At 43.1% G+C, this 27,808-nt stretch overlaps 1 protein-coding gene across 1 annotated transcript; it reads left to right on the top strand.

The window, feature by feature from the left end:
• KDTA (KDO transferase A) lies at positions 1 to 27,460 on the top strand. Its single transcript, XM_087370503.1, has 12 exons — positions 1 to 393; positions 633 to 726; positions 1,043 to 1,085; positions 5,317 to 5,439; positions 5,739 to 5,858; positions 5,955 to 6,033; positions 12,587 to 12,703; positions 12,862 to 12,959; positions 13,134 to 13,224; positions 25,947 to 26,066; positions 26,206 to 26,276; positions 26,911 to 27,460. Exons 1-12 carry the CDS (start codon positions 189 to 191, stop codon positions 27,151 to 27,153), a joined length of 1,404 nt encoding a protein of 467 aa, XP_087226629.1. The 5' UTR covers positions 1 to 188; the 3' UTR covers positions 27,154 to 27,460.
• Positions 27,461 to 27,808: the final 348 nt, after the last annotated feature.

Genomic DNA, 27,808 nt, shown 5'->3' with positions numbered 1-27,808 from the left:
CAAGTGTTGGTGGAGTCCGATTGCAAGGGTCAGGCAAGGTTTGGCTCTTGGGATTGCTTTCAGTTTGCCACCTCAGCTGGAAGGTCTCTCAATGGCTTGTAAAACCTCTCAAGTGCCCAGGGTGAGAGCAGAACTCAAATTGGGCAGATCCAGTGTGCACAGAAGGCATATGAATCCTTGCTGCTCAGATGCCTTCATGTGGAAGATCAGGGAGCCGGATCATAGCTCTCTACCGAGCTCTCACTTCTGCTGCATCGCCCTTGTTGCTGTTGCACCTTCATTGGAGACGGCGACGTGGGCTTGAGCATTCATTGCAATGGGAGGAGCGCCTTGGCCATGCAACTTTATCCCGCCCCCCCGGTCCCCTTCTCTGGTTCCACGCCGTCTCTGTAGGTGCGTGTCTTATATACTCGGACCTTCAGTTTCACATAAAAATTGAAGATCTGTCCTACATCAATTGAATGCATATTCAGCCAGTCTTCCATGTTAACGTTTTCTTTTTAATTCTCTTAAAAAAAACCTGTTAATAGGGATCTAATTGCTAGAAGCTAATATTATGGATACAGGATTTTTTCCCCTTATCTCTCATACTTTTTAAATGCGCGCTGAAATAAGGCTGCTATTGGTCTCAGGGGAAGGAATGGCAGCAATCCCAGTGATCAAGCATTGCATTTTAGTGAGGCCTTCTTTGAATATTCTTCTAACAACTTCTACAGTGACATCCTAGTAAGTGAGATTTCATTCTGTCTATAACAATACTTGAAAGACATAGCCATTTAACTGGACGATACGTATTCCGTGGGACTTTGTATAATGGAGCTCACCACTTTATTTGTCTTTGTAAAGCAAAGCGAGTGGTATACTATTGCTGACCAGTCTTGTCGTCTTACCTTCTTTCTCTAGAAGAAGTTCATAATGTTATTCATAATAAGTCAAACCAAAGGCCATTGTTTTACTTTTGTTGCTTTCACCTTAGATGTTGTTTGTTTTTGTGCAAATAACTGCCTGATCTCACAATGGAATGACTTCCTTACAATTGCAGTTTTGTTTTGCGACAAATTCTTCCTGATGGTGTGCTCATCCAGGTGAGGTGATTGATGCCCAATACCATATTTCTTCTTGGACGTTGAGATATGTAAGAAGTAATAATAGTATTGTTCTTAAAAAATCTGTAGTTGCGTGATTACGGGATCCTAGGAATAAGTCACTTACATAAATCTGAACACTCAAACCAAATAATCATGTAGGTGCATCCCTGTGCTCTGAGGAGACAGTGAATATATGTTTGGGAAGTCACGAGAGCCACACCCTTAATGGAAAATTTATATCCTTTGATGAAGAGGCACACTCTTACCAGCTGCATACACCATAAACAAGTACAAATATACGTGCAAAGTGATTCAGTGGACAAAGCAGGGAGACACATATATATAAAGCATGCAGCATGAAAACGACCAAAGGGCATGAGTTTATGTTTGGTGTAGCAGTAGACAAAGGTCAGAAAAGTGAGGAGCCTATGCATCGATCCTCAGCAGACCAGAGGGGGATTACCTTTCAACTAAGAGGTGATCTCCGGAATGCTGAGAGAAACTTAATACGAAGACATTTGTATAAATGGATGCTAGTTTGTCCGTGGGTGTGTGGTGATGGAGTTTATGGTTTTTGTTAGACTCTCACAATTGGTTACGTACATTGCTTATAATCCAGACAGATACTACTATGTGAGGCTGAAACAGGTCCCAGTGATGGCAGTCATCCATGTCCCTCTATTAGAGACATCTGGATGCACTACTGTGCAGTAATTGAGTGTTAGTCCCTTTGGGAGGTATAGTACTCGTGATACTACTAAGGTAATACTAATTTTACTAACTCCTAACAAGGCATAACTAGCCTTTGGGCCACTTATGCCTCGTACTACTAGAGACCATTGTCTACCCTCTCATTTCCTAAACTGAGACCACCTCTAAGGAAGATCTACTCCCCATTACAAGCATCATAACAGGTTTACTCACATCTTGCTCCTTGGACCTCTGTATTCAGATCTGCACCATTCTGCTCCTTGTTTGAGAGTTCACTGCAGCTCTGCACCCCCTTGCTCAAATGATTAGCCCTTCCCTTGCTGAAATTTGGCATTCTGCTCCTGGCTGTTTCTGTGCACATCCAGTTTGTTGTGCTGTAAATGGGCTGCAGGGAAAAGGGCAGAAGGAAAGAGATGGAAAGCTGCTTTTAGACATCCCAACGCCACTCCCCTTTCCCTTTTATGGGGGAGCTCCCTGTACCAGCTCCCCCGTAACCACCCAACTTCAACTATTGGGTGGGTGCGGCTCACTAGAAGCCTCTTGAGCATTGTAGGCCACATGGAGGAGGCCTTTTCTCTCCCATGTTTAGTATGTGAAGACTGCCAATTGGCCTTCTTCTTGTTCCTCGTTCTAGGTGCGGCGATGATGCTCCTTAGTAAGTGTGCTATGCCAAGGAGTGGGACCTAAGACAATGGACAATTGTAGGAATAAGGCTAGCCCTAGAGCATTTTCTATGGGGGAATTAGGCCTAGTAATCCAATGGGAGGGGTACTTTAAGGGGAGGACTCCTAGAGTGGATGATACCCTTAATGTGTGTAAGGACCCAAACCAATGTTGGTTAACTCTATTGCTGGGTAGGTGGGTTGTGAGGTGTCTACCATTCATTGTTTCAGGGTCTTTGCCAACATGGGACAAGAAGTAACAATTCATGCAGTGCACGAACACACATTTGTGTGCATGTACATGACACGGAGATTGGCATTGTCCAAAAGCAGAGTGTTGACGATAGTGTCTTCAGTTTTAGGAGGCCACTAGTTGGGTATGACAGGAGCCACTTGCAATCCTTCTCGTAGATTTTGAGAAAGGGTGGATTGGTCTTCTCAAAGGCATTGTGCAGAGATTGGGCTTCTGGGCAAGATGGGCCAACGTTTTATGTAGGCAATTTTAGTGAGCTCCCCACATGTAGGAGGCTTTTTCTCTCCCACATTTAGTGTGTCAAGACTGCCGACTGGCCTTCTTGCTCCTCATTCTAGGTGAGGCGTGATGCTCCTTAGTAAGTGTGCTATGCCAAAGAGTGCGACCTAAGACAATGGGAAATTGTAGGAATAAGGCTAACCCTAGAGCATTTTCGAAGGTAGAATTAGGCCCAGAAATGGGAGGGGTACCTTTCAAGTGAGGACTCCTAGAGTGGATGATATCCTTGATATGGGTAAGGACCCAAACCAATGGTTGGTTAATTCTATTGCTGGGTAGGTGGGTTGTGAGGTGTCTACCATCCATTGTTTCAGGGTCTTTGCCAACATGGGAGAAGAGCAATAATTCATTTAGTGCACGGATGCATTTGTGCATGTGCATGTGCGCATGCAGACACGCACGCATGCTACTTTGGTGGTCAAGCACAATAGTGATTTTGAGGTGCCTGAATTTGGAGCAATGCACTTGAGATACAAATATAAGGTGGCAAAGGTCAGGTCTCCAAGGACATGTACATGGTTCTTGCAGGTCAAGGTAGCATTTGATTTTATGTAGAATTGTTTTAGTCCTTACAACCAGTTCAGGTCGAATTCTTTTTGATTAGCCTTCTCCTTTAGTGCTAGCCTTTGTCTCTATTGGTTTGCCCTTCACCTCCGGAGTGTCGACAAAGAAGACCTTTGGATAAGTGGATGCTCAAGTATGTGGGGATGTGGATATGTATGTTTGAGAGTCCCTGCCATGCGTAATGGGTTTATGGTTTGCAACCTCGTGAGTGACTGTCGTGAGATTGATATTGCACTATGTTTTTTAATTAAAAGAGGATGAGTTTGGGCTCATTTAGGCGAGTCTAAAGTGAAATTATCTATCTTAGAGGATGAGTTTTTGCTTAGAAATGCTCATTTAGGCGAGTCTAAAGTGAAATCATTATACTCTTCACAAGGAGCTGTAGCTTGAATGAAGAGAATGTGTAGGCGAGACTAAAATGAAATTATTATAGTCTTCACAAGCAGCTGTAGCTTGAATGAAGTGTCATGAGATTGATGCTGCACTCTGGAGTTTTCCACGAGATGTTCTAGTCCTTGATCTAAGAATGGTGAGGGCTTCCTTGTAACTGCCTATTTGTGGGATGAGGCTATAACTGGATTGGGGGTTCTAGCTTAAAAACGTGTACCACCCCAGTTTACTGCAGATTGTACATGGTCTCAAATTGCAATACCAAGTCCCTTAGTACCTCTGTGAATGAATGTAGGATAGATTTTTGAATGTTTTCACTTGATGTCAACTTTGGTAATGGGATGCCTGCTATTAGAGAACTGTGAGGTTTTGATGGGTTATCTTGTAATATTTAGCTTAGCAAATGTGGCACAAGTTCTCCTTATAAAAAGCACGTGGGATCAAGAGAGTCCAGGGTTGACCAAGGGAAAAAACACTTTATAGATGCTTAACGGGGAAAGTATTGGCTGAGGGGTCAAGCTATATAAGGGGCCTTTTTTTAGAGAAGCTGATGTTTCATTCTGTCTGCACTGTTTACGGCTGAGTTCAGCAGACGAACTGCTCATAGGAAGATCCATTGGAGTATTACCATTAACGAATCATGTTTTCAGGTGTAGTTGTCCATGCTACAACAGGAGTATAGCCAATTTTTGCAGCAGAGAACTAGGGATTGATATGACAGGTCAAATGCAGGCTTGCAACTTATTAACCATAAAGCTGTAACACATTACTTTGATTTATACATATTGAGTAAGGTAATAAATAAAAGTTTGTCAAATGGCGGAGGTTGAGGTAAAACCCTTGGAGTTTTTTTTGAATTCTGATTAATTGAGGCAAACCCTTCAAGTTTATTTTGCAGTCTTATTAAGATGGAATCGAAAACCATAAGTGTCCAACTAAATGTTGTCTTGTAGGAAGTTAGGGAATCCCTTTGGGTCCTTGTACACCATTATAGTACAAGCCAAAATTTTCTTGGTATCAAGCACTTTGAGTTCCAAGTTGGACCATATAGGTAGCAATAAGCTATAACCCTACTCTTGATACCCTTTTGATTTACCTTAGTTTTATTTCTGAAAAATAATCTTATATGTGAAAGTGCAACATGATTGGTGATGTCTAAGCTTACTTGGCTACTCCAATTCCTGTGCCATGTCAGTGTGCTGTTTTAGTCTCTTTAGAATAAAGGACCTATTTATGTGAATGTACACACCCATGGAACATTTTGTTAATTCGGCTATCTGGAGTTTTGACTTTATACATTTGCACTTTTAGTCTGAAAAGCTTGTATACAAATGATTTTTTGTCTGCCACTAAAAGATCCATTATGCAGTTTGCGCCTATTGATACTTCAGATGCTGTGGAGAGATTTCTTGCGCATTGGCATCCAGAAGCTGGCATCTTTATGGAGAGTGAACTATGGCCGAATTTGGTATTGATGGCATCTCGGAATGAGGTATGCACTTGTACGGAAGTTCCACTGTGGCTTTTGTGCTTCTTAAGGGCCATATTATGTATAAAGTTTACAAATGCAAAGCACCTAAAGGCCATTAGCATGCACAATTTTAAATCCTCTTCAGAAGCCAATTGCTCTCCATATGTCTGGACTCTGGCTAAATGGGGGTTTCAGGAGAAGGTGCCAAAAGGTTTATGCCCACTGAACACTTTTTGAATGGTGGATTGGTCAGTCGTAAGGATTGATACACTAGAAAAACTATTGTATAATTTTTGATCACACATGCTGTCTGGATGCAGATGGTCCTGGCATTGTTGAATGCGAGGATGTCTACGAGGTCCTTTGAACGATGGTCATTTCCTGCTGCGAGACCCCTTGTAACACAAATGCTCTCGAAGTTTTCTCTGATTGTTCCTCTGGTATGTGTATATTCTGTAAATTGTGTAATGGTAAAGCTACTTGCTGTCAGAATTTAAAACTCTGACCTCATTGATATGTTTTGGATGGAAAGGTAGAGCACGAAAGAAGCTGTGCACTACCAAATCCTTGGGGCACCCCCAGCCATTGTTCATTTTGCTGGCAATCTGAAATATGGTAACCAGTTCTATGTTAACTTAATCCGATATTCTGTTTTTTCTTAGATTCTTTTTTAGGAAACATAGGTACTAAATAGTTTTTCTCAGGTTTGTGCTTGTCCACCCAGATAAAAATCTGCGAGTATTTCATCTCATGGTGAGTTTTTATGTATCCCCATAGGGATATTGTAAGAGTATAGGAATATGTTAAAGGCTCTATCCAATGGAGTTTCGACGCCTATATTTCTTTCAAGCCTAGTTTTTTCTCAATGTGCAAACAAAGTAGGCTATCTGAGTTAGTAGATCTAAAACTATTGATTGTACAAATACGGTTACACCTAAGGTAGTTCCATGCCATCATGCTCCCATCATTTAGGAGTCTATAGTGCCTGTTGGTCAAGAAGCCAGCAAGAATGCTCAACTTGAGCTCAGACTGTAGACTCTTTCTCTTTTTAACTACAAATAAAGCATTCTACATTTGCACCAAGTTTGGGCTTGCGAGAATTAATACTAAAACACTGATGAGTGTTTCAAAAATTTACATATCTTCTTGGTAAGAAGCTGTGACGAATATCGTAATAGTAGGTTGGAGAGAGTGGCCTCTGTGATTCTTGGCTTTGAACAATATCTTGCTTATCGTTCATGACAAGAAGAGGAATTCTATTAATCTTTGCAATATCCATCCAACAGTATATCGTTTAGATTTGCACTCTATGCAGCAGATGCGGGGCACCGTGGAGAAGGTGAAGGCTTCCAGCTCCTTGGCAGATAGATGTTATACGAATACAGCAAGGAGTCGGTGTTCATAAACAGATTCGAGGAGGAGATCGACGATGGCGAGGCATAGGTCAAAGATTCATGTAGGACGGACTGTCAATGCTCATGATGTTGAGGTTGAAGGACAAATTGATGTAATGGATCATACCAAGGTCTATGGTTGTGAGTTATCATGTGATTGAGTGTGTGAACATGTGTGTGTATGTAGGTGTGCCTGAGTTAGGTGTGACTGATTATGTGTCAGTCAGTAGGTGTGATTGAGTGAATATAGGAGTGTGGTGTGTGATTGAGAGATTGGTGGTCCTCCTGATTGAGATAATTGTGGATCTAGATTCCACCTACTCATGGGCAGTTGCCTATATGTACTCCATTCTATGAATGAATCAATTGCTCGTTGCCTTCATACTTGTGCCATTGTCTCTACCTCTTGTCTACCTCCATCATGCTTCCATGCTTGCTCCAACGTGTGGTATCCGAGCCACCACGTCCTTGTTGAGCCTTACATTCTAGCCACATCATCATGTTCTTCCTCACACTCTCTTCTTCTCCATTTTTTCCTCTTTTGAGCAGAATTTCCAAGCGCTTGTTCTCCCTCTGTAGGCGACCATTTCTAGAATGCTTTAAGCTGGAGTTACCTTGTGATAGGGCAAATCTACAGCTTTAAGCGATAGGATAGTTGCGCTTGTTGCCCGTGCTGACACAAAATCCAGTTCGCGCTATTACTTGCAATGCGACCTGCTGGAGCCGAATTTCTCTAATTCCTCTCAGGGGAGGATGGGCAACACCAAGTGCTATCTACAGTTCAAATCTGAAGGCAAATGCTCCAGTATTTGAGGCGCAATGAAGAAAAAACCAGTTTACTTTTGAGCTTCTGGCTATGGCGACCTGGTGCAACATTTTGCCTTTGCTCTCTAAGCGGAAGTTCTCTGGTAATAGAGCTTCCTTTCCATGCTAAAAGCCCTCCGAAAGCCAACTCCAGCAGTGCGAATTTGATCCTCCAGAAACAAAACTAAAGTGATAAGTAAGGCACACAATGAGAGGCAAGCACAAGATCTATTGATAATGATAGATGCACGCATAGGTCTCATTTATAGGCTGAGAGGCCTTCTCTTCGACATCATAGGTGAGGTCAGATGGACCTTCCACCTCAGACTCCTCCACTGAGACTCTACTGAGGGACTCACTCTATGATTTCCCACACTAAGGCTTCGATATCCAACAAGCTGTCTGTGTGGCAGTTATACGCATGGACAGCAGGGATTGGCCACTGTCAGGGCCTATTCATAGCCCTTGCAGTAGGTGTGCAAGTCTGCAGCAACCAGTCAGATCTCACAGATTGGAATTGGGCAGATCTGGTTGGTGGAACAGACTGTTCCAGTTGGTTCTCTCAGCAGGGCCAGCCACCGCCGAACACAGCCTATATAAACCCCCTCTCTTCTCCACCTCAAGTATCACATTCACTGAAGCCCTTCGGCAAGTGTGAACTAGAAGAGAGGTGTAGAGGAGATCTCAGAATTGTAATCATCTAATTAGGCAAAGGACAAAGTCAATCCCGGAAAAGGGAAGGCTAAAGAAGACTGCAACAAGTCCGGGGATGCAAAAAAGTAGAAAGGGGCCTGGGACAAGAAGTGTTTCCACTGCGAGAAACTTGGCCACTTCGTAAAGGACTGCCAAGAAAAGAAGACAGATTAAAAGGAGGAGTCTAAGTCCAAGGAGGAGACCAAATCGAAATCAGCCAACGTGACTACAGGAGAGCTTTTCTTGTTCATTGAACACTGCTCTGACTGAAGGCAAGATGGACCCTGCACACCCAGACTTGACAGTGACAGCGGGGGATAGAAAGACATGCCTTGTGAAAGGTATTAGCAACATTCCATTCATAACAAACTCAGGAGACGAAGTGGTAATCTCTGGTGTACTCTATGATCCTGCTCTTTGTGAGAACTTGCTATCTGTGAGTCAAATGTCCAAGAACAAGATTAAGGTAGAGTTTGATGACAAGGAAGTTGTGGTATGATCCAAGGTGACAGGAGAGAAGAGAATTAGCTTTACCGGATCAATGCACTTGGGGTCCATGGTGACAAAAGAGGCTCCAAGCTGTGGCATGAGAGATTTGGTCACATCAATGATCAACTACAGGAAATTGTCAAAGATGTAGAAGTCAAAGATGGTGGATGGATTTCCACCCATTGCAGGCAAAGATGAGGTCTGCAACTTGCGGAGGGTAAGCAATATAGGGATTCATTCCTCAAGGAGGGCACATTGAATGATTGAGGGCCCAAGCACCGCTGAATTTGCACTCGAATTTATGCAGGCCCATGTTAACAAACTCATTTGCAGGTTCTCGCTATTTTCTGACTTTCATTAATGATTATAGCCACATGATCTGGGTATTGTTCATGCAGTGATTGATTAGTTGATGAGTGATTTAAAAGTCTCACAGTCTTCAATACAGCACACACCCTTGAGAAAAACCTTTAATTCAGGTGAGGGAGCCCGCTACAATAGTGCATGTGACAAAGGGATTACAAAGGGGAGGGGGAAATCATATCCCCCAAAGTAAAGCCCTGTACTACTCTCGCATGCAGCATGTTTGTATGGGTGTGCATGCATGCATGTGTGTGCACATGTGAGGGGAGGGGAGTATATCCAAGTAAACAAAATTTACTAGATGGTCTACATTGAGCTCACGAATGGTGAACCCCCTCCCAAATCTATCCTGTTTTGGTCCCCACACTCAATTGCACATGTTAGGATTGTGGCGTCTAGCTCAACCCGCTAATGAGGTAGTGGTGCATAGAGTTAGCATATGAGCCATGTCTCTGGTTGATTTAATATGCTAGTACGTAGTAGGGGCCCTGACTGAGGAGTTTTTACTGAGCTATATTGACCCAGTGTCGCCACAGCTCCTCCAGAGTCATAACAGCATTCATGCGGCCAGCTGTCTGTTTCATCCTCGATATGTTTGTATTGCAAACCCTCAGTTCATGAAAGCTATTGTTTATCATTTCGTGTATGTGCATTAAAAGGCCAGTGGCCTGCATGTCAGGGTGGACATAACTTGTCTTCTATCACCCTATCAGTCTTTTCAGTCTAAGCAAGAGAGGTCTGCCCTGGCAGTCCCTTCTTTATTTAGGGGTTTCACGAAAAGAGTTCCAGCATTATTTACCTTGCCCTCTGCCACCTTCATGGGTTGTGGGAGATTTTGCCACCCTTGGGTCGTCTTCTTCTGAGATTCTCCACTCCTGTGAAAGCTTCCCAAATCCGCAGTGGACTACCCAAGGCAGAGTACCATTATTTACAAGTTCACAAAACATTCATTTTATGCTAATGCAAGGGCAAATGACCCATTATGGATAGAACAAAGTAAAACTAAAAAGCCCAAAAATCAGGACTATCTATCCCAATGGAAAGATCTGCCATGAAAGTGAGAGCACTGTTTGGTGGGTTGTCAACTTCTTGGTTGGAGTCTACCTCCACAAAATTCGCTTCTTCTTCTTCAAGCTTTTCAAGTCGTCCAAAGCATCGATTAGTCGTATGGCCAGGTTTCTTATAGTAGGTACACTTGGCCATTTTGCTGGAAAAGTGTTTACTAATGCTGGTGTACATTGCTTCTAGTTCTGGAGTGATGGGTGTAGTGCGACGACGATCATTGTCCATAAATACAGCAACCATTTCTTCATATTTCATATCGCACAAGCAACTTGAAGGACACCAAGAATATCTGCATAGCTGGGATTGTATTTGAGACTATTAAGAAGCACAGCCTTCTCATCATCATCATCATCAGGAGGAGCTTTCAAGGCAGTGAGTTGCTGTAGAAGGATACCTAAGGCACTGAGGCGGTCCTTCAAAGAGGATCCTTGATATAAAATTGATGCTTGAAAAAGTTTTTGGAATCATTAAGATCTTCTCCAAAAAGATCATTCAGATTATCCCAACTTCTTTCGCTGTACTGTCAAGATCGAGATGATGAATATAATTGCCTGCAAGAACCCAAACCAATAATGGCAAAGCTCGATCATTTTTGTCATTCCATGCAATAAGTGCAGCTTAATTTCCTTCAGGCTTGGGATCGTGTTCCCTTGACGACTTTCGACACATGGTACTAGTGTGTTTGTCTGTCAATGCGTAAAGTTTGTACCTGAGAATTTCTCGATCTCAGAAGCAAGACATGGAGGTTCCATTGGTGGAGATTGATAATAAGATCGTGAACTTAAAGTCTTGGCATCCGATGAAGCTCCTTCAATAGATGAAATCTCGCACATGGAAGATTAGCATATCGTGCTCATTCACGTCGATGGCAGGAGGTCACGCCGTATTTATTCAAGAAATGCAGCATCTGGCTCAAATGGCAGACAAAACACCTCTCAAATTGGCTAAATAAGTCCTTTGAGATGAGAAAAGAAAGGACCATAAAGGGGGCAGTCAACTCAATGGTTGATTTCCCTAAGAACCTTAGCCAAAAAGAGGCCCATTACATCAGCCAATTGTCAGCCATTTACAGACTTTGGAAAATAAACTTTCCTTCCGAATCAGAATTCGTCATTGAGTCGCCCCCAAAAATGATTGTATGTGTGCCTTGTCCTCCAAAGGCTTCCTGGGTTTGACCACAAGGGGGTGTTATGGTATTCTTCACCGGCACTTGTCTTTCAGATGGACCAGAGTATAGGTGTGAAGGATAAGCCTCTTACCATGTTTGACATGAGAGTTAAGGTGTCGGCTCATGGAGGAGCAGTAGTAGGCTGATATCTTCAACCTGATTGAGGTCTCTCTCTGTGATATCTTCTCACGATTGCTTCGAAGGTGGGTTTTGGATATCGGAACCTCAGTGTGAGAAATCCTAGAGTGAGTGTCCCCCCTCACTCCGGTCTCAGTGGGAATGAGTCACAGGTTTAGAGCCACATGTCATGTGTGGCAGTGGTTGTGATTGAATAGGAGTCTGAGGTGGAAAGTCCATATGACCTCACCTATGATGTCAAAGAGAAGGCCTGTCAACCTATAAATGAGACCTGTACATGCATGTATCATTATGAATAGATCTTGTGCTGGCCTCTCATTGTGTGCCTTCGTTATCACTCTAGTTCTGTTTCTCCTCCTTCAGCATGAGTTTCATCACAGCTCCTATCCATCGTGCGGCCGTTTCTGTGTGTTCCCTCCATGCAGCCACTGCTCCAAAACTGATCAGGCTGCTGTGCAAACCTATGCTCCAGGTAACCCCTAACCCCTACAGTCAACTGACCCCTTGTCCTCATTTGGGGGCTCACAGGTAGGTCAGTGACTTCTAACAAGTTGCACCGGTCATCTCTGCTTTTTCTGGTACTCCACTGAGCTCTATTTTTTAAGCCACATTAGTAAGCATTGGCTCTCTGCAAGGGATTGACACCAATCAGCAGCCTATGCTTGTGTGCCGCGTTGCTTTGCTTATTGAGGTTTCTTATTTTGTTTTGAATTCCTTAGGTCTTTTAGGGTGTCCCAGCGTTTGTCTTTTAATTTCTCTTTGATTGACCTGGTGTTTTTTACTATCAGATAGGTTCTTTTTGCTTAGGAAACTTTGCCTTTTGCACCCACGTTTTGCCCTAGATTCTCCACCCTAGATCATTTCCACATTCCCATGAGAAAGCATCTGTCATGAAATCTCTTGGTTAGTCTGTTGTGAGTTTTTTAGGGTCAAGGTGTTATGTGATATGTATCAAATGCCAGATTAGATCTCTGTATAAGTTTCAACTTACTCAGCAACAAGAGGTTGCAGGTCTTTCTGTATCTTCTTTTAAGAGAATTACTGGCTTTTGCAGCTGTTGGAGCTGCGGACAATTTTGATCATGTAGATGGCCAAATATCTAGTTTGAAGTCGGAATTATCCAATCGCTGTGTTTGGATTGCTGCTTCAACGCATGCAGGCGAAGAGGATGGTACCTTCCATTCTTTTCCACACAATCTGACATCACTATCTTTTAAAATCTTGTCTATGTTTTGGGTTATTTCTTCACTTGCTCAGAATTTTTGTGTCTGCGTGTAATGTTCTTTGAACTGAAAGCACTAATACTCAATGCTGACAAGCTAACTGCAGTGATAGCAAGCATTCACAGGGATCTGAAACAAAGCTTTCCAACGTTGATCACTATTATTGCCCCTCGGCATCCAGAGCGAGGATCTGAGATCATCATGGTGAGATTATGCTGTGTTGCTCTAATTCAAGATCTAATTCTTCATGAGCTAATTGCTTTGGCTTCGTTTTCTGCTAAGGGTGAAGGAATGAAAATATGTCAATGTAATGAGGGATATTCTGGATCTGAAGTTAGGTCAATGCATATTGATCTGAGATTTGTGTTGATAGGGCAGAAATTGCAGCAGCAAGGTCTAGAGGTTGCGCAGAGGTCGTGTGGTGATGGAGTTACCTCAACAACAGACATATATGTTGCTGACACCATCGGTTTGCTTTCTTAGGCACTCAAAATTGAAACGAACATTTTCTAATTCTCTACCCTGATTTCGTCAATCACGGGCAATGGCATCACGTATGCCCACCCAGCCAACTTCGTGAATCGCATGTTTTTTTATGATACGTAATTTTATCTCTCATGCCTATCCACAAACCCACATCTCCCTAGATGGTTCCCTCTGCCACATGTCCTCATTTTAGACCTTTTTACTTGGTACACCAATTACCCCTCTCTTGGGGCACAATTTAGAACATTTGCCCCTTGGCATTATTACACATTTAGGTGCACCTAGGCCTTAGCACTTAGAACCACCTAGTCAATGCCATTACACCCTCACCTAGGACCTTGGCAATTACTTCTCTTGACCATTTTATTTACGCATATTAAATATTACAGAAGTCGGTTATCTAAGAGAAAATGCCTACCGATCTTTCTGAGGTCATGCTATCTCGGCTAGAGCATAACATTCCTTCCCTCTTCAAGCATCAGCGTCCTCGATGATGAAATCTGAGAACACTCTCCGTAACTGGTATACGGATTCCCAGGTAGCTTCCGATAGAGGTAGACCATGCCATGCAACCAACACCGTGGCGATCTTCCGATTGCGCACTTGCATTGTTCCTCGGTCCAGGATTCTTGTTGGTTTGCGTCTTGCATTATCCTCTATCTCCTGAAACAAAACAACACCTTCGATTAGTGAGTCACCAGTATGCAAAAATTTCTTTATACGAGAAACATGAAACACTGGGTGCACCTTACAACCCTGTGGCAATTCTAATTTATAGGCTACCTTGCCTATTCTTTTTAGAATTAACCACGGCCCACAGTATCGAGGTGATAACTTAGCACACTCTCCTGAAGTCAACGACTTTGAGTGCGAAGGAACTCTGAGAAAAACCTTTTCTCCTTCCTTAAATACTCTTATAGACCGGTTTTCATCCGCATACACCTTGGCTCTATCCATAGCCTGGCGGATATTAGCTCTCGCAAGTGCTAGCATCTCCCGCATCTGAACCACAAAGTTCGCGGCACTAGGCACTCTCTGAGGTACTCCAACTATAGTTGGATTCGTTGGTCTATAACCATAGTTCAGCTCAAACGGACTGAACCTTGTAGAGGAATGTTTTCTATCATTGTAGGCAAACTCTAACAATGGCAACCACTTGTCTCATATATGTTGCCGCAATGACACATATGACCTCAACATATCCGCTAAAGTCTGGTTGACTCTCTCCGTCTGACCATCCGTCTCAGGATGATCCCCACTACTCATTCCCAACTCAGTCCTCAGTTTCTCAAATACTGCTGTCCAAAAATGACCGGTAAATCTGACATCTCTGTCTGACACTATGGATTTAGGCAATCCATGCAGACGAAATATATGTCTAATAAACAAATCCACTACTTGCGGAGCACTAACAGACTCTTTAGTCGGAATGAAGTAAGCCATCTTGGTTAGACGATCAACCACCACAAGGATAGAATCATACCCTCCTTGTGTTGTATGCAACCCTACAATAAAGTCCATGGAAATGCTCTCCCACTTACTTAGTGGTATTTCCAAGGGTTGTAAAAGTCAGGGTGGCTTCACTCGCTCGGCCTTAGTTACCTGACACGAGAAACACCGTGTCACATATTCATGAATATGCTTTTTCATCTTTGGCCAAAAGAAATCTCGCTTCACGAGATCATAAGTCTTCTTGACTCCTAGATGTCCCGCACATGGGCTATCATGGCACTGTCGAATGACTCTCTGCGTGAGATCATTCTGACCAGGTACTACAACCTTGCCATTTATTTTCAGCATACCATCCCTTATGGTATATCTTGCATAAGTTTGGCCTTTTCTGGATGCCAGGTTATCCTTTTCGTTTTCCTCGGGTTTAAACACATGAGCTTTAGGCCATAAGCTCTGGACAAAACTCGTCCACCTTTTGAGTTTCTCTAATTTCGGTCATTAGAGCACTCTCTAATACCGTGAAACTCATATTGTGCATAATGCGAGACAACACATCAGCAACCTTATTATCTTTTCCTCTTCGGTACCGAATCGTTAAATTAAACTCCTGCATGAGCTCTGCCCACCTAGCTTGGCGGCCCCTCAAGTCAGGCTGTTTACAAAAATGTTTCAGAGTATCATGATCCACATCCACATAAAACTCTGAACCATATAAATAATGCCTCCATGTTTTCAAAGCATGGAAAACAGCATACAACTCCAATTCATGAGTTGGCCAATTCCTTTGAGAGGGAGAAAGCTTCTTGCTTTCAAAGGCTACTGGCCTTCCCTCTTGAAGGAGAATTGCTCCTACCGCAATGCCACTTGCATCGGTTTCCAGGAACAACGGTTTCTGGGGATCAACTATTTTTAACACTGGTCCTGTGACCACAGCTTGTTTTATGGTGTTAAAACTTTCTTGTTGATTCTATCCCCATATAAAAGGTACTTTATCTGAGGTCAGATCAGTCAATGGCGATACTATTTCGGAATATCCTTTGATATGCCTTCTATAAAATTGGACAAACCCCAAGAATGATCGCAACGCGGTCAGACTTTGAGGGATTGGCCAAGTTAGTATCGCAGCTACTTTCTTCGGATCCATTTCTACCCCCTGTGGAGTAATTATGAACCCTAAATATTCAAGCCTAACCATACAGAGTATAGTTTTCTTTTTATTTACATAAAGATTGGCTTTCCTCAAAGTACTGAACACTATTCTCAAGTGTTCACGATGCTCAGTAATACTTTTATTGAATACTAGAATATCGTTAATAAAATATACTACAAACTTTCCGATATACGGACATAGTAAATCGTTCATAAGCATGGCGAATGTCGCTGGAGCATTGGTAAGTCCGAAGGGCATTACCAAAAACTCATAATGACCAAACCTGCTTCTGAAATCGGTTTTATGCACATCCTCGGCTCTAATCCAGATCTGATGGTAGCCACACTTAAGATCTATCTTGCTGAAAATCACGGCTCCATGTAATGCATCTAGCAAATCATCAATCCGAGCCATCGGATACCTGTGCTTAACAATGATATTATTTAATGCTCTGTAATCTATACAGAGACAAAATGTACCATCCTTTTTCTTCTTTAATAGCACTGGTGAAGCAAAAGGTGAGAAACTTGGTTGACTCTGTCCCAACTTGAGGTATTCTTCCAGTTGTCTACGCACCTCCGCCTCTTCAGTAAAGCTCATTCTATAGGGAGGTCTATTTACAGATTCTGCCCCCGGGATCAGTTCAATCTTATGCTGAACTTTCCGCTCTGGAGGTAACCTATAAGGTAGTTCATCCCTAAAACATTCAGAGAACTTCTCTGATATCTCTTTAGCCAACTCGGCAATTTTTTCATCTTGGGTAGCCTCAGTATTAGTGGATGCATCATCAATCGACTCTACCGATGCTATACACAGACACAGAAACTCTTTTGGAGTATTCCGAATTTCCATGGCTGAAATCAATGGTCCTCGAGATAAATCCTTTTCACCTTGCAAAACATATTCTACTCCGTTCATCTTGAACTGGTAAATATGCTTTTTTCAATCAATGGCTGGATTTTTCCAAAAATGTCAAGCCATGCCTAGGGCTATATTTACGTGAGCAAGTCTGGTCAGTTCAAAGTCCAGCTTCTCAACATAGTCTTGAATTCGAAGTTCCAACTGGGTAACCCTTTGGTCCCATACTTCAGATGAACTTCCGTCCGCCATCCTGACTGTATAAGCATAGTCAGATGGACTAGTTTTCAACTTGAGCCTCTTGATAAGCTTTGAGTTGATTACATTGTGTGTTGACGCTGAGTCAAACAACACAATCACATCATGACTGGCTACTTGCCCTTTCATTTTAATCAACTCGGGCTCATCGAAAACCGTATACCCTGTTGCTGCGGGCTTTGAAAGGATGTTATCAGGTGCACCACTTACTAACTTAGTAACAGACACACTTAACGACACAGGTACTAACCTCTGAGAAGGTCCCGCCAATTGCATCTGCATATGTTCCGCATTGGGACTCTCCTGCATTTCCGCGTCGCATTCAGATATTATCATATTGGCCGTGCGACGGTCTTTATTCAATGGACAATCTTTCCACTGATGTCGTTGAAGGCAGCCGAAGCACAATCCTTCTTTTCTAGCTTTTTCTTTTTGTTCAGGGGTCAACGAGGACTTTGACCAAGCCCGGGCTGCCATTGGAGTTATTTTCCTTTTCACCCCAACGGTGGTACTTGTTTTTGCTGGTCCCTCAACCGACTTCACCTGCTTGGTTTGGCCACTTGGCTGCGAGACACTTGTCTTTGAAGTCCATTTCCTCTGAAATCCCCCTTTTCTCGGGTACTCATATTGAGTCCCTGCCTGCACAAATCCACTAGATCTGCCTTTGGCATCCTCATAGTTCAGGGCTACTGCAATAGATTCATCTAATGTAGTCACATATTTTGCCCGAACTTCCATTTTAATCTTGTCGTTCAGTCCATAGATATAGTCTTTCAACTGAACCGACATAGGGAGAGGGTCTGTTATCTTCATAACACATTCCCTGAACTTGTCAGTGTACTCTGCCACCGATAAATTCCTCTGACGAAGGTTTCTATAAGCATCCCAAGCTCGGGACTCTTCGTGAGGTGGAAGAAAGTGTTTCTTAAATTCAGCTTTAAACCCTTCCCAGGTGGTAGGGGCAACTTGATCTTTCTGTTGCTTTATCCACTATCTATCCGCTGCCTCAATAAACAGGTGAGTGGTCTCACGGATTTTCTTTAGATCAGATCTGATTTCACAAATGGCGAAGGCTTCTTCCCACTTGTGTAACCAAACCTCGATCACATCAGAACTGCGCTCGGTCATCCGACCAGCGTACTTCTCCAGTCTATAGTTCCTGCGACTCGTTTACTTGGAGAATACCATCAGCCTGCCCCGCTACTTTCCCCCTCGTCAAAGCTGCACTCCAAGCCTGTCGTTCACTATCCAGTGAACACTCATCGAAGACCTCCCGCACAACGAACTCAGCCACCACGCTGTCCTCAGGCCTTGCTGTTCGTCGTCACAGGCAACAACCCTCCAAATTCGTCGCAAGTCACGAGCAGCCGAATTATCACACACTCTTCTCATCCCGTTCGTCGAGCCTGAAGTTCTGATCTTCTGTCCATCCCTTGACCTCTACCATGCGCTCTGATACCAATTGAAACGAACATTTTCTAATTCTCTACCCTGATTTCGTCAATCACGGGCGATGGCATCATGTATGTCCACCCAGCCAACTTCGTGAATTGCATGTTTTTTTATGATACGTAATTTTATCTCTCATGCCTATCCACAAACCCACATCTCCCTAGATGGTTCCCTTTGCCACATGTCCTCATTTTAGACCTTTTTACTTGGTATACCAATTACCCCTCTCTTGGGGGACAATTTAGAACATTTGCCCCTTGGCATTATTACACATTTAGGTGCACCTAGGCCTTAGCACTTAGAACCACCTAGTCAATGCCATTACACCCTCACCTAGGACCTTGGCAATTACTTCTCTTGACCATTTTATTTACGCACATTAAATATTATAGAAGTCGGTCATCTAAGAGAAAATGCCCACCGATCTTTCCGAGGTCATGCTATCTTGGCTAGAGCATAACAAAAATCATGCTCACTATTCTCGTGTTATTGCTGTACTATTTTGAGAAGTTGCACGTTGCTCTGAAATGAGCTGAAAGGGAGGGGTATATAGAATTGTGTGGTCCCCCAAATACATTAAAAAAATAATCAAGTTTGAAGAGCTAATTACAATCTCATTACTGCTCAAAATTAAAATGTGCTGGGGTAGAGGTTACACCTTGAGAAGTAGTAGACTCTCCGACATAGAAATTGGAGCAGGCACCTTACTCATCCAAACATCAGCAAGAACTGGGACAAACAACAGCCAGACTCTCTAAGGTTTCCCCAGAGTGCATATCACACAGAACAGGCATGCTGGCCTTCCATGGAGGAGATTATAATCTAAGTTGATGGAGAACCCAATTTTTCGTCAAGACTAGTTTGAGAGCTCTGAGAAAAAAAAGGATGTGGAAATATACCACTGCAGTTGGCTGTCATTTCATCCGTTACCATATGGATGCAATGGCATAACTAGACCACCATCATGTAGCATAGGATGCACCTCTATCTGTGAGCCTCTATTCATGAGGATCTTGGATATATTTGGTAGGGCATGCATGGACGCAGCCGAGCAGTCTTTGGGCTGCAAATGCAATCAAAACAGTAGCATTAAGGTCCTGCAGGCTTGCAGCAGCAGCAGATGACAAAACAGGTAAAAAAGGCAGAGTTGATATAATGAGCAAAGGCGTGCTAAGTTTTTGGTGGACTTGGTCAACATTGATCAGCCACTGACTGCCTCAGCAACCCTCATTTGTGATTCTCCACTTGAGCCTTTAGTCAATTTCAAGGAGTGTGAGGGACCAGCCCTATCAGCAGGCATAGCGCCTGGAAAGCCCTTTTAGTCCTGAAGGAGGTCGCAAACGGTGATTATTGGGGGACACACCGGAGAGGCCTTTCCTCTCTCCCATTTAGTGAGACAGGGCTATCCTTTGGCCCCCTATTTATTTCTTTTGGTAAGTGGAGGCCCTCGGTTACTTTTTGCGCTCTCAGGCACTTGGCCTCACTGGGATGAGGCTTTCGATCCGATAGGAGGAGGAGCTTCTAAACTCCGAGTTTGTAGATAATATAGCTCTCTTTCTGGAGGGCTTAGCATCCAGTCTAGAGAGGGTCAGAGGTGCCATGTCCATTTTCTGCGAGGCCTCTGGTGCCCGCATAAATTGGACCAAATCTGTTGGTTTCTTCACAGGCTCGGAGTAGATCTAGGAGGTTTGAGATTGGGGAGCTGATTTGGCTTTCGGTGGATCTCGAGAGGGGAGAGGGCGAGGTACCTAGGCTGCCTGGTTGGCATTGACATCTCGGCAAAGCAGCAGTTCAGTCTAGTCCTAGAGAGTGTTTGGTGCAAGCTATTGTATTGGAGCTCTGCCAAACTCACTTGCGGGGCAGGCGTTGGTGGTTATTCAGGTCCTTCTTGCCACGGCCTGGTATATTGCCTCTTGCTGGTGTTTCCATTAGGGCTGCATGGGAGAGCTACGGCGCTTGGTGCAGAACTTTCTTTGGTCCGGATCGGATAGAACGCACAATACCAGAACTAGCGTGGCTTGGTAGATTGTGATTTTTCCTCAAGCGTAGGGTGGACTGGGCATTATTGATCTAGAGATGTAGAGCACAGCCCTCTTGGGCAAGCCGGTGGTGAGAGGCTTCATCCCAGGAATTGGACGCTGGAAGCAGTTGGCTATGGCAAGCAATGGAAGCTCAAAAATGGAGGTGAGAAGGAGAAAAATGAGATGCTGCAAAACTGAAAGTGGAGGCTCAAGAGGGAGCCAACGTAACAAAACCCTAGGGCTAACTGCCCTAACTGGACTAAGCGTCCTAACTGACCTAGGTGGTACATGTACTAACTGTACCAATAGTTCTGACTGACTATAACTAGGCCTACAAGGCACATACCAAGGAATAAGTGGCACCTATGGATAGCCCATAGAATGGCCTACAAACCCCCCTCCATGGTATGGACTGAAGTATCCTGGACATGGCTCAGGATACCTTAATATCTAATGTCATGGTTGCACATGTTCATCCTATAGGGATATAGCAACCTATGACTGTACAAAGTACAATAGATCAAGTTACAAAAGATATTTTGTTTAAAGCTTGCCGAAAAGCCTCAAACTTAGGTCAAGGTAGAGCCTTCATAGAAAGATTTGCCAACTTTTTTTCAGTGGGAACATAAGACAACTGAATATCACCTGCTGATAATCACTCTCTGACATAGTGATAGTAAACCTCAATATGCTTTGTGCGAGCGTGGAAAACAATATTCCATGCAAGAGCCAAAGCACTTTGACTATCAATGAAGATGACGCTAGGAGCCATCTGACATGCGTAAAGATCTGCAAGTAGCTTCCGAAGCCAAACACACTCCACTGTAGCTGTAAAGGCTGCTCTGTACTCAGCTTCACAGCTAGAAGTAGCAACTGTACTTTCTTATGCAACAGTTAGTGGGATCCAGGAGAGTGGTTCTAGCCAGCCCGAATAGGGCAATCGGACAGGGTGGAGGAGGTCTCCTTTTCCTACATGACTCGTATTGGGCGACGCCTACAGCGTGAGGCAGCAGCATGGTCCCCCTCGGGAAACGTCATTGGCTAGAGCAAGACGTCTCGAGAGAGGTTATTTCTTGTTTTTGGCCTCGCCTTTGGACGAGTTTGCACCCGCGCAAGATTTCATATTTCTTTTGGTTGTTGGCTTACGAAGGTCTTCCCATTAGCCCTTGGCTGGAGCAGATGTGGGTAGATAGCAGATGCATTGGCTGCACGAAAGGGGTTTTGGAGACAATCGCCCATTGCCTGTGGGGATGTCAGGTTGCACATCGGATATGGTTGGCGTACCTCAGGATCATGGCTAGCACATTGGGGATGAGTAGAGACTTCACTTGGGGATGACGACCTAACCAAGGGCAGACATGCCTTCTCAATTGATCTCGTCTCACCGGCATACATGATACACTGACATTGGGTCTCTCGGATAGAGATCCATGATGCATCTCACCCTTCCTGGAGGACATTGTGTGGGAGACAGTATCTAGCATTACTGCCTGGAACATCTGGGTCGCACGGTGCAGTCGGGTGATGGGAGGAGGCCAGACGGTTTCTCCGACAACTACCTTAGTAGCCATCTGGCAGGATAACATCTTCACTTTGCATGCCATTTGGAGCGTGTACTCCAGGTTCGAGAGCGACTGCCGAAAGGCGGAAGCGGGTTTGCTAGATATGGCCGGCATGAACATTCTACATCCTTTCCTCGAGGGGTATTCGTTGGATGTATAGACCACCATCTTGGTTGCTAGCTCCTGTTTCTGAATCTCTCTAGGTGGTGAGCTGTGAGATCCGAAAATATGTGGCTATCATATAGCTGGCAACCTGTCTTTCTTTGTATTTTCATCGACAACTCCTTTTGGAAATTGTTTTTATGGTTTTTTCCAAAGCATTAATAGAATTTTCATTTTTTTGAAATATATGTTCATGATTGAGCGGCCATCAAAACTGCATGTAGAGGACAACTCTAGGTTGTCCAAGGTTTCCCCAAGCAAGCATCCAACAAGGTGTAAAAGTGGCGCATAGCCAGTTGAGATAGCAATGTGGCATGCTGGCCACGTGGACAGCACCCCAAGGTGCTGACGTGGCTTACATGACATGTGGCATAGTCTAGAATCAATACGGTGCATTACGGACATGCTCATGTGGCATATGAGTCACATGGACTGTACAGAATCAACATGGATGCTAACATGGAAGCAACCATATGTCAGGTGTTGTGGATGATATGGACAAGTCAGTTGATCATGTAGACAATCAGCTGATGATGTGGCACAATTGCCATATGGCAAGTTAGCGCCCAGGTTAGCCACAAGTAGTTGCTGATCATTTTTTCCCTAGGATCGATCCCTTGCAGGCCTCAAATCGTTGTTCCTTAGAAGGAAAACAAGACCGTGCTCTGATACCAATGGAATCGCCAGATGAAATATGCAATTGTCGGATGGAATTGTGCGTTGCAATCGTCAGATGCTTTGCAATTCTCTTGACGCTCACACATGCATTAGAGCCCAGAAGCAACAGGCTAGACCCTTGCTGAAAGGTCTTTTAATTCAAATATGAAATTTACTGCCTAGCAAGAAGGGACCGGAGTTACAGGTTGATGACCTGGATAAGGATTTTGTCAAGGCCAATATTTAGGAGTATGAATTCCTGAAAAAGAACCCATGATTCCAGTATATATTTGAAGCAGGTCCCATGGAGAAATCCATCAAGTAGGTGTCCGTGAATTCTTCCAAGCAATCCAAAAAGAAGTGTTCTTAAGCCCTCATCGACTTCGACTTCATATTCATGCAGGAGACGCCATAAATCGTGGTGTAGGGGGAGGAGCACAACTTTAAGAGCCACATCTGCAAGTCCAAAATGTGGTCACGCAGACCAAAGTAGATTCCCTCCTATTAAGCAACGTGAGCCCTTAAAAATATAAATTAACTCTTTCACCATAGCAAAATAATTGAAAAACTCTATAACTATGTCAAATAAAAGGTCAACTTTGTATTTTACTCGAAGTAATTACAACTTGGTGACATCCCCTTGGCCTCTAATGAGTTGATCTCAACTAAAAAGCCTTCTTGTAAATATCCAAAACTTGTGGATAATCAAACAACATGTTTTCATCCATTCAACGCGAGTAATTTTTGAACTTTACATGTACCTGTAAAATACCTTGCCTTGGGGTCCCTTTCGTGCTCTGGTTGAAGGATCTCCTCCAATTCATCCACTTTTGGTGAATCTTCCATTATAGGTTCTGTAGGCCCCGACCCTTGATATTTCTTTAGAAGACCCACATGAAATGCATTGTGAATCTTTCAATGCTCTGGCAACTCCAATCTATAAGCTATCTCATTGATTGCATCTGTGACACAGAAGGGACCATAGTATTGTTTGGCATAAACTCTCTTTTTGCCTTTAAGTTTACGGAGTCTGGCTTTCTCAAACTTTAAAAGAACCCAATCTCCACGCTTGAGGTCTAGCTATCTTCTGTGCTTATTTGCAGCTTTCTTTTGTTTCTCCTGAGACCTCTCTATTGCTGTCCGAAAATAGAAATCTCTAGACTAGTCCTAGTCTCTGTGGGCGTCCCCACCAAGCAAACTGGTGCACACAAAATAAAACTATTCTAGTTGATCGAGGTCAATCCTCTTTGACTGTGTGCACTGTGGTTAAGAACCTTGACCAAGTTCAAAATACTTAAACCCTAGTCGAATCTCTTTGACCATAGTCAGCACAAATGCTTTGGTTGACCGAAGTCAACCCTCGTTGGTCGAAACGAAGAATCCTTGACCAAAGTCAAGCCTCATTGATTGGAGTCAATGTTGTAACCAAATAAAATAACTCTTGTACCATAGGAAAATAATTAAAGAACTCTTTAACTATGGGCAAATAAAAGGTCAACTTTGTATTTTACTCAGAGTATTTACAACTTGGTGACACCAACCCATTCCATGGGCTGTATATAGTGGGGGTCGATCTCCACTCTCCCATCACGCTCACGGATCTTTTGACCTCCCTTCTCTCAAGATTTCTGCAAGAGTGTACAGGCAAGAATTGATGCATGCTGCCCATGTGGTAGCCGGCTTGCTGTCCAGGCCCCACATGACAGCTCCATTCCATCCACTTTGTTCAACTTTGTCATCCTCCCCCATGTCCTCATATGGGGCTCACAGGTGGGGAGGTGACGCTTTGATTCCAACATCCCCTCTCACCAGACCGTTGTGTGCCAACACCCACTTGTCAATGCAGATGCTTCATCGGTTTCCTCATAGAGGTAACTAGAACCATTTGAAGACGTCCTTGATCTAGTCCCCTGCAAAATCCCTATCACGAACATGCCAACTTCATCGTGTTCATCCAAGATGGTGAACCATCACATTGACTCTGCAATGTCAAGATCATCATCTAGTTAACAGATGACCATCCAGCTGCCCCCCCTCAAATAACCGGCTCCAAAAAATGTGGCACATGGTATAGATAGATAGACTATACATACATATATACATATATCAAGCGCCTTGCATTCCTGATCCCAACCATGACCCTTTGGTTGGCTTTCCCACTTGTTGAATTGTGTGGGTGAAAAGTGCGTGGTGTGAATGGAGTATGTGAGGAGTTGAGTTTGGCATCAAGAGTGAGCTGTGTATGTATGTGCTCAAGGAGCATGGATAGGTAGCTGCCATAGATGTGGTCTAAGGGGTGATCAAGCCATAGTGACAATGTGACTTTTTCTAAAGAGTTTGCTAACTCGAAAGAATTTTTCAAGGCAGCTAGCCCCCAAGAACTTTTTGGATAAGAACTTTACATACCTTTAGAAGGGAAGTCAGCTCATCACAAGAGTAAAAAGGCTAGTCAAAAGAATCCTATCCTCTGGATAACTCATCCAAAGACTAAGAACATTTCTCCTTATTGTCCTAACCCAACTCAAGTGTGGAAGCCTAAAGTGACTCCTGTTATTTCTCCCCATTCCCATAATGATGATATTAGAAATGTCGCACTTTCTTCTAGATGTTTCTTGTGATTCCCCTATTAGAAACATTGCATCTACGTCTAGACCGATGCATTATGTTTCTTGGGATTGTCCTAACTCCTCAAACCGAAGAATTTCTTCTACAAAGACTATAAGATAAGTTTTATAGTTCTTGGATTGACTTATGGTTTTGGGTAAATTGTCCATTAAGGATATAATATGAAGATTCCTTTTAAACTACCATATACTTGAGAAACCTTCTCGTGTTTCTTATGTAGACAAATGGTCATATAAGTTTTTCTTCACCTGAAAAAAGTTTTGTTTGCAATCTCTACTAGGAGAGGTTAGCACTGCAGCAAGACGTATGCTAGTTATTCTCTTAAAAACTTTTGCAAGTCTTTTGGGCTCATTTACAACACTAAAACTTTTGCAAGTCTTGAGGAAGGGGGGTAATGGTTGTTGTCATGTTACTTTTGTTACCCTTTGTCTTGCTACCCTTCTGGGACTATCTTTTGCAGCTACATGCTATCCTATGGGGGTTAATGTGGTCATAGCTGTTTTGACAGGGGAATTAAAGCTCCTTTACCATGTCTCATGGGTTGCATTCATTGGGGGTTCTCTTTTGAAAGGATTATCTGGGCATAACCTTGCTGAAGCTGCAGCTGCAAGCTGCGCAGTTCTCACAGGTTAGGATGCAAACAGAGTGGCTCCCTTAGAGTATGCATTTGCAGCTTTCATTGCACAAAAGAATCTCTGAGTCTTATAAGTTGACACCATTCTCACCGTGGAGCAGTGAAGCTCATGCATTTTTTGTGTTCTCAACAGGACGTCACATTGGGCATTTTTCTCAAATGGTCTCAGATTTTCAACACGTGTCGCCTTTATCTGTTCAGCAGGTATTCCTTTGTTTATGGGAGCTGTAAAGAAAAGCTATAAAATAGATCTATCTTCTAATAAAAGTGATCTATGTTTCCTTATCACAATGCTCTTCTAGGTCGTGATAATGTTCAGAACTTTATTATTATTTGAAAATTCAGATGTAGCGTTTGTAAAAAATGCTTTCTTTTAAGAATACAGTGAGTACGTAGAAGATCCAAATAAGTGCAGTTATGGTCATGCATGCATGATCAATAGTCTATCCATTGGTTGTGAAAGCAAGCACCCTTGCAACTTCTTTGGATCTCAGAAGTCCCAACTTCCTTAAGCTTTGGATCTCACAAGTCCCTTGAAGAAGATTTTATTAGACTAGTTCCTAGTCTATAATTCATGATTGTCACTCAGTAAGCTCAATCATTCTGGGCTATTGGAAATCTCAAGGATCTTCTACTACATTACCAAGAGTTTTTTTCTCTACCTCCTTGTTGGCATTGGCTTGGGGTTTTTATAGCTCATGCTTCTTCAAGCATTACTTGTGCAGTGGCTCAAAATGCCACTGGTGGAAAATGGGTTGAGTTTCTGCACGTTGTTGTTGGATTTGCAGGTCGCTCAATTCAACTAATCTGCATGTGACTGGTTTTTTGCATCTTTAAGGTATCAGGAAAAGATGAGTTATTGAGAGCAGTGCAGGAACTCCTGGGTGATCCGAGTAGCCTTCATGCTCATAGGGAAGCTGCACAACAGGCATATACCACGTGTGCGAAGGGTGTCATTACTAAGGTGTGGAATTTGCTGGAATTGTTTGTGTTAAGTCCGGCTTTTGGTAAACAGCCATTGTCAAACCTAGGTCCGACGAACTTGAGAAAAAATTTGGAGAGTACAGATAGTAAGGTTTAGCCTTCCATCTCTGATAACATGATTTTGTTTTGTGTTTAATGTAATTTGGAGTGGCAAGGGAGATATTTTTTGAGTGGGCACCTGAATAGTTGAAAAATCCCATACCCAAATTTCACATATTACAGATGGTGTCTGCACAAAATGTAGAAATGGGACAAAACTCCCCAAAATGCAGATTGGCATGCACCACTAGGAAACTCATTGTTGAGGACTTCAGCACAAAGTGATATTATTTCTATATACTTGGCCAAATATTTCATGTTCGCCTCACCTTTTGAGCAAAACTTAGTCGGCATGTACTCTGAAGTATTGAGAATTATAAGGGTTTGCATTCATTGTGCTGTGTTCTTATGTAAAATTGCATGTATGTAGTATATACATAGTCAAGAACAGTCTTTAGTCAAGGGAGGGTTGAGCCTTGATGGCCAAGGCAGGCATTTTATCTTGCATTTTTTGTCACAAAATTATCCAGTTAGCATAAGTACTTTGTGACACAAAAAAAAAAGTGTAGTCACACTGATTTGTAGCAATCTCTACATTTATAGACATAAGTCAGTGTTTTCTCCTTTTGCATACTTCAATACAATTTTGGAATCTTCAGTTCTCGTTGTCAACATGATTTCTCATGGAGAGTTTTGGTGCTTATGAGCGTAGA

This window comes from Dipteris shenzhenensis, chromosome 32 (assembly GCF_047967505.1).
Source record: "Dipteris shenzhenensis isolate YYH24624 ecotype China chromosome 32, Dip_SZ_1.0, whole genome shotgun sequence".
NCBI lineage: Eukaryota > Viridiplantae > Streptophyta > Polypodiopsida > Gleicheniales > Dipteridaceae > Dipteris > Dipteris shenzhenensis.
Note: the sequence above shows the minus strand (reverse complement) of the source record. Positions and strands in the feature narration are given on the sequence as shown.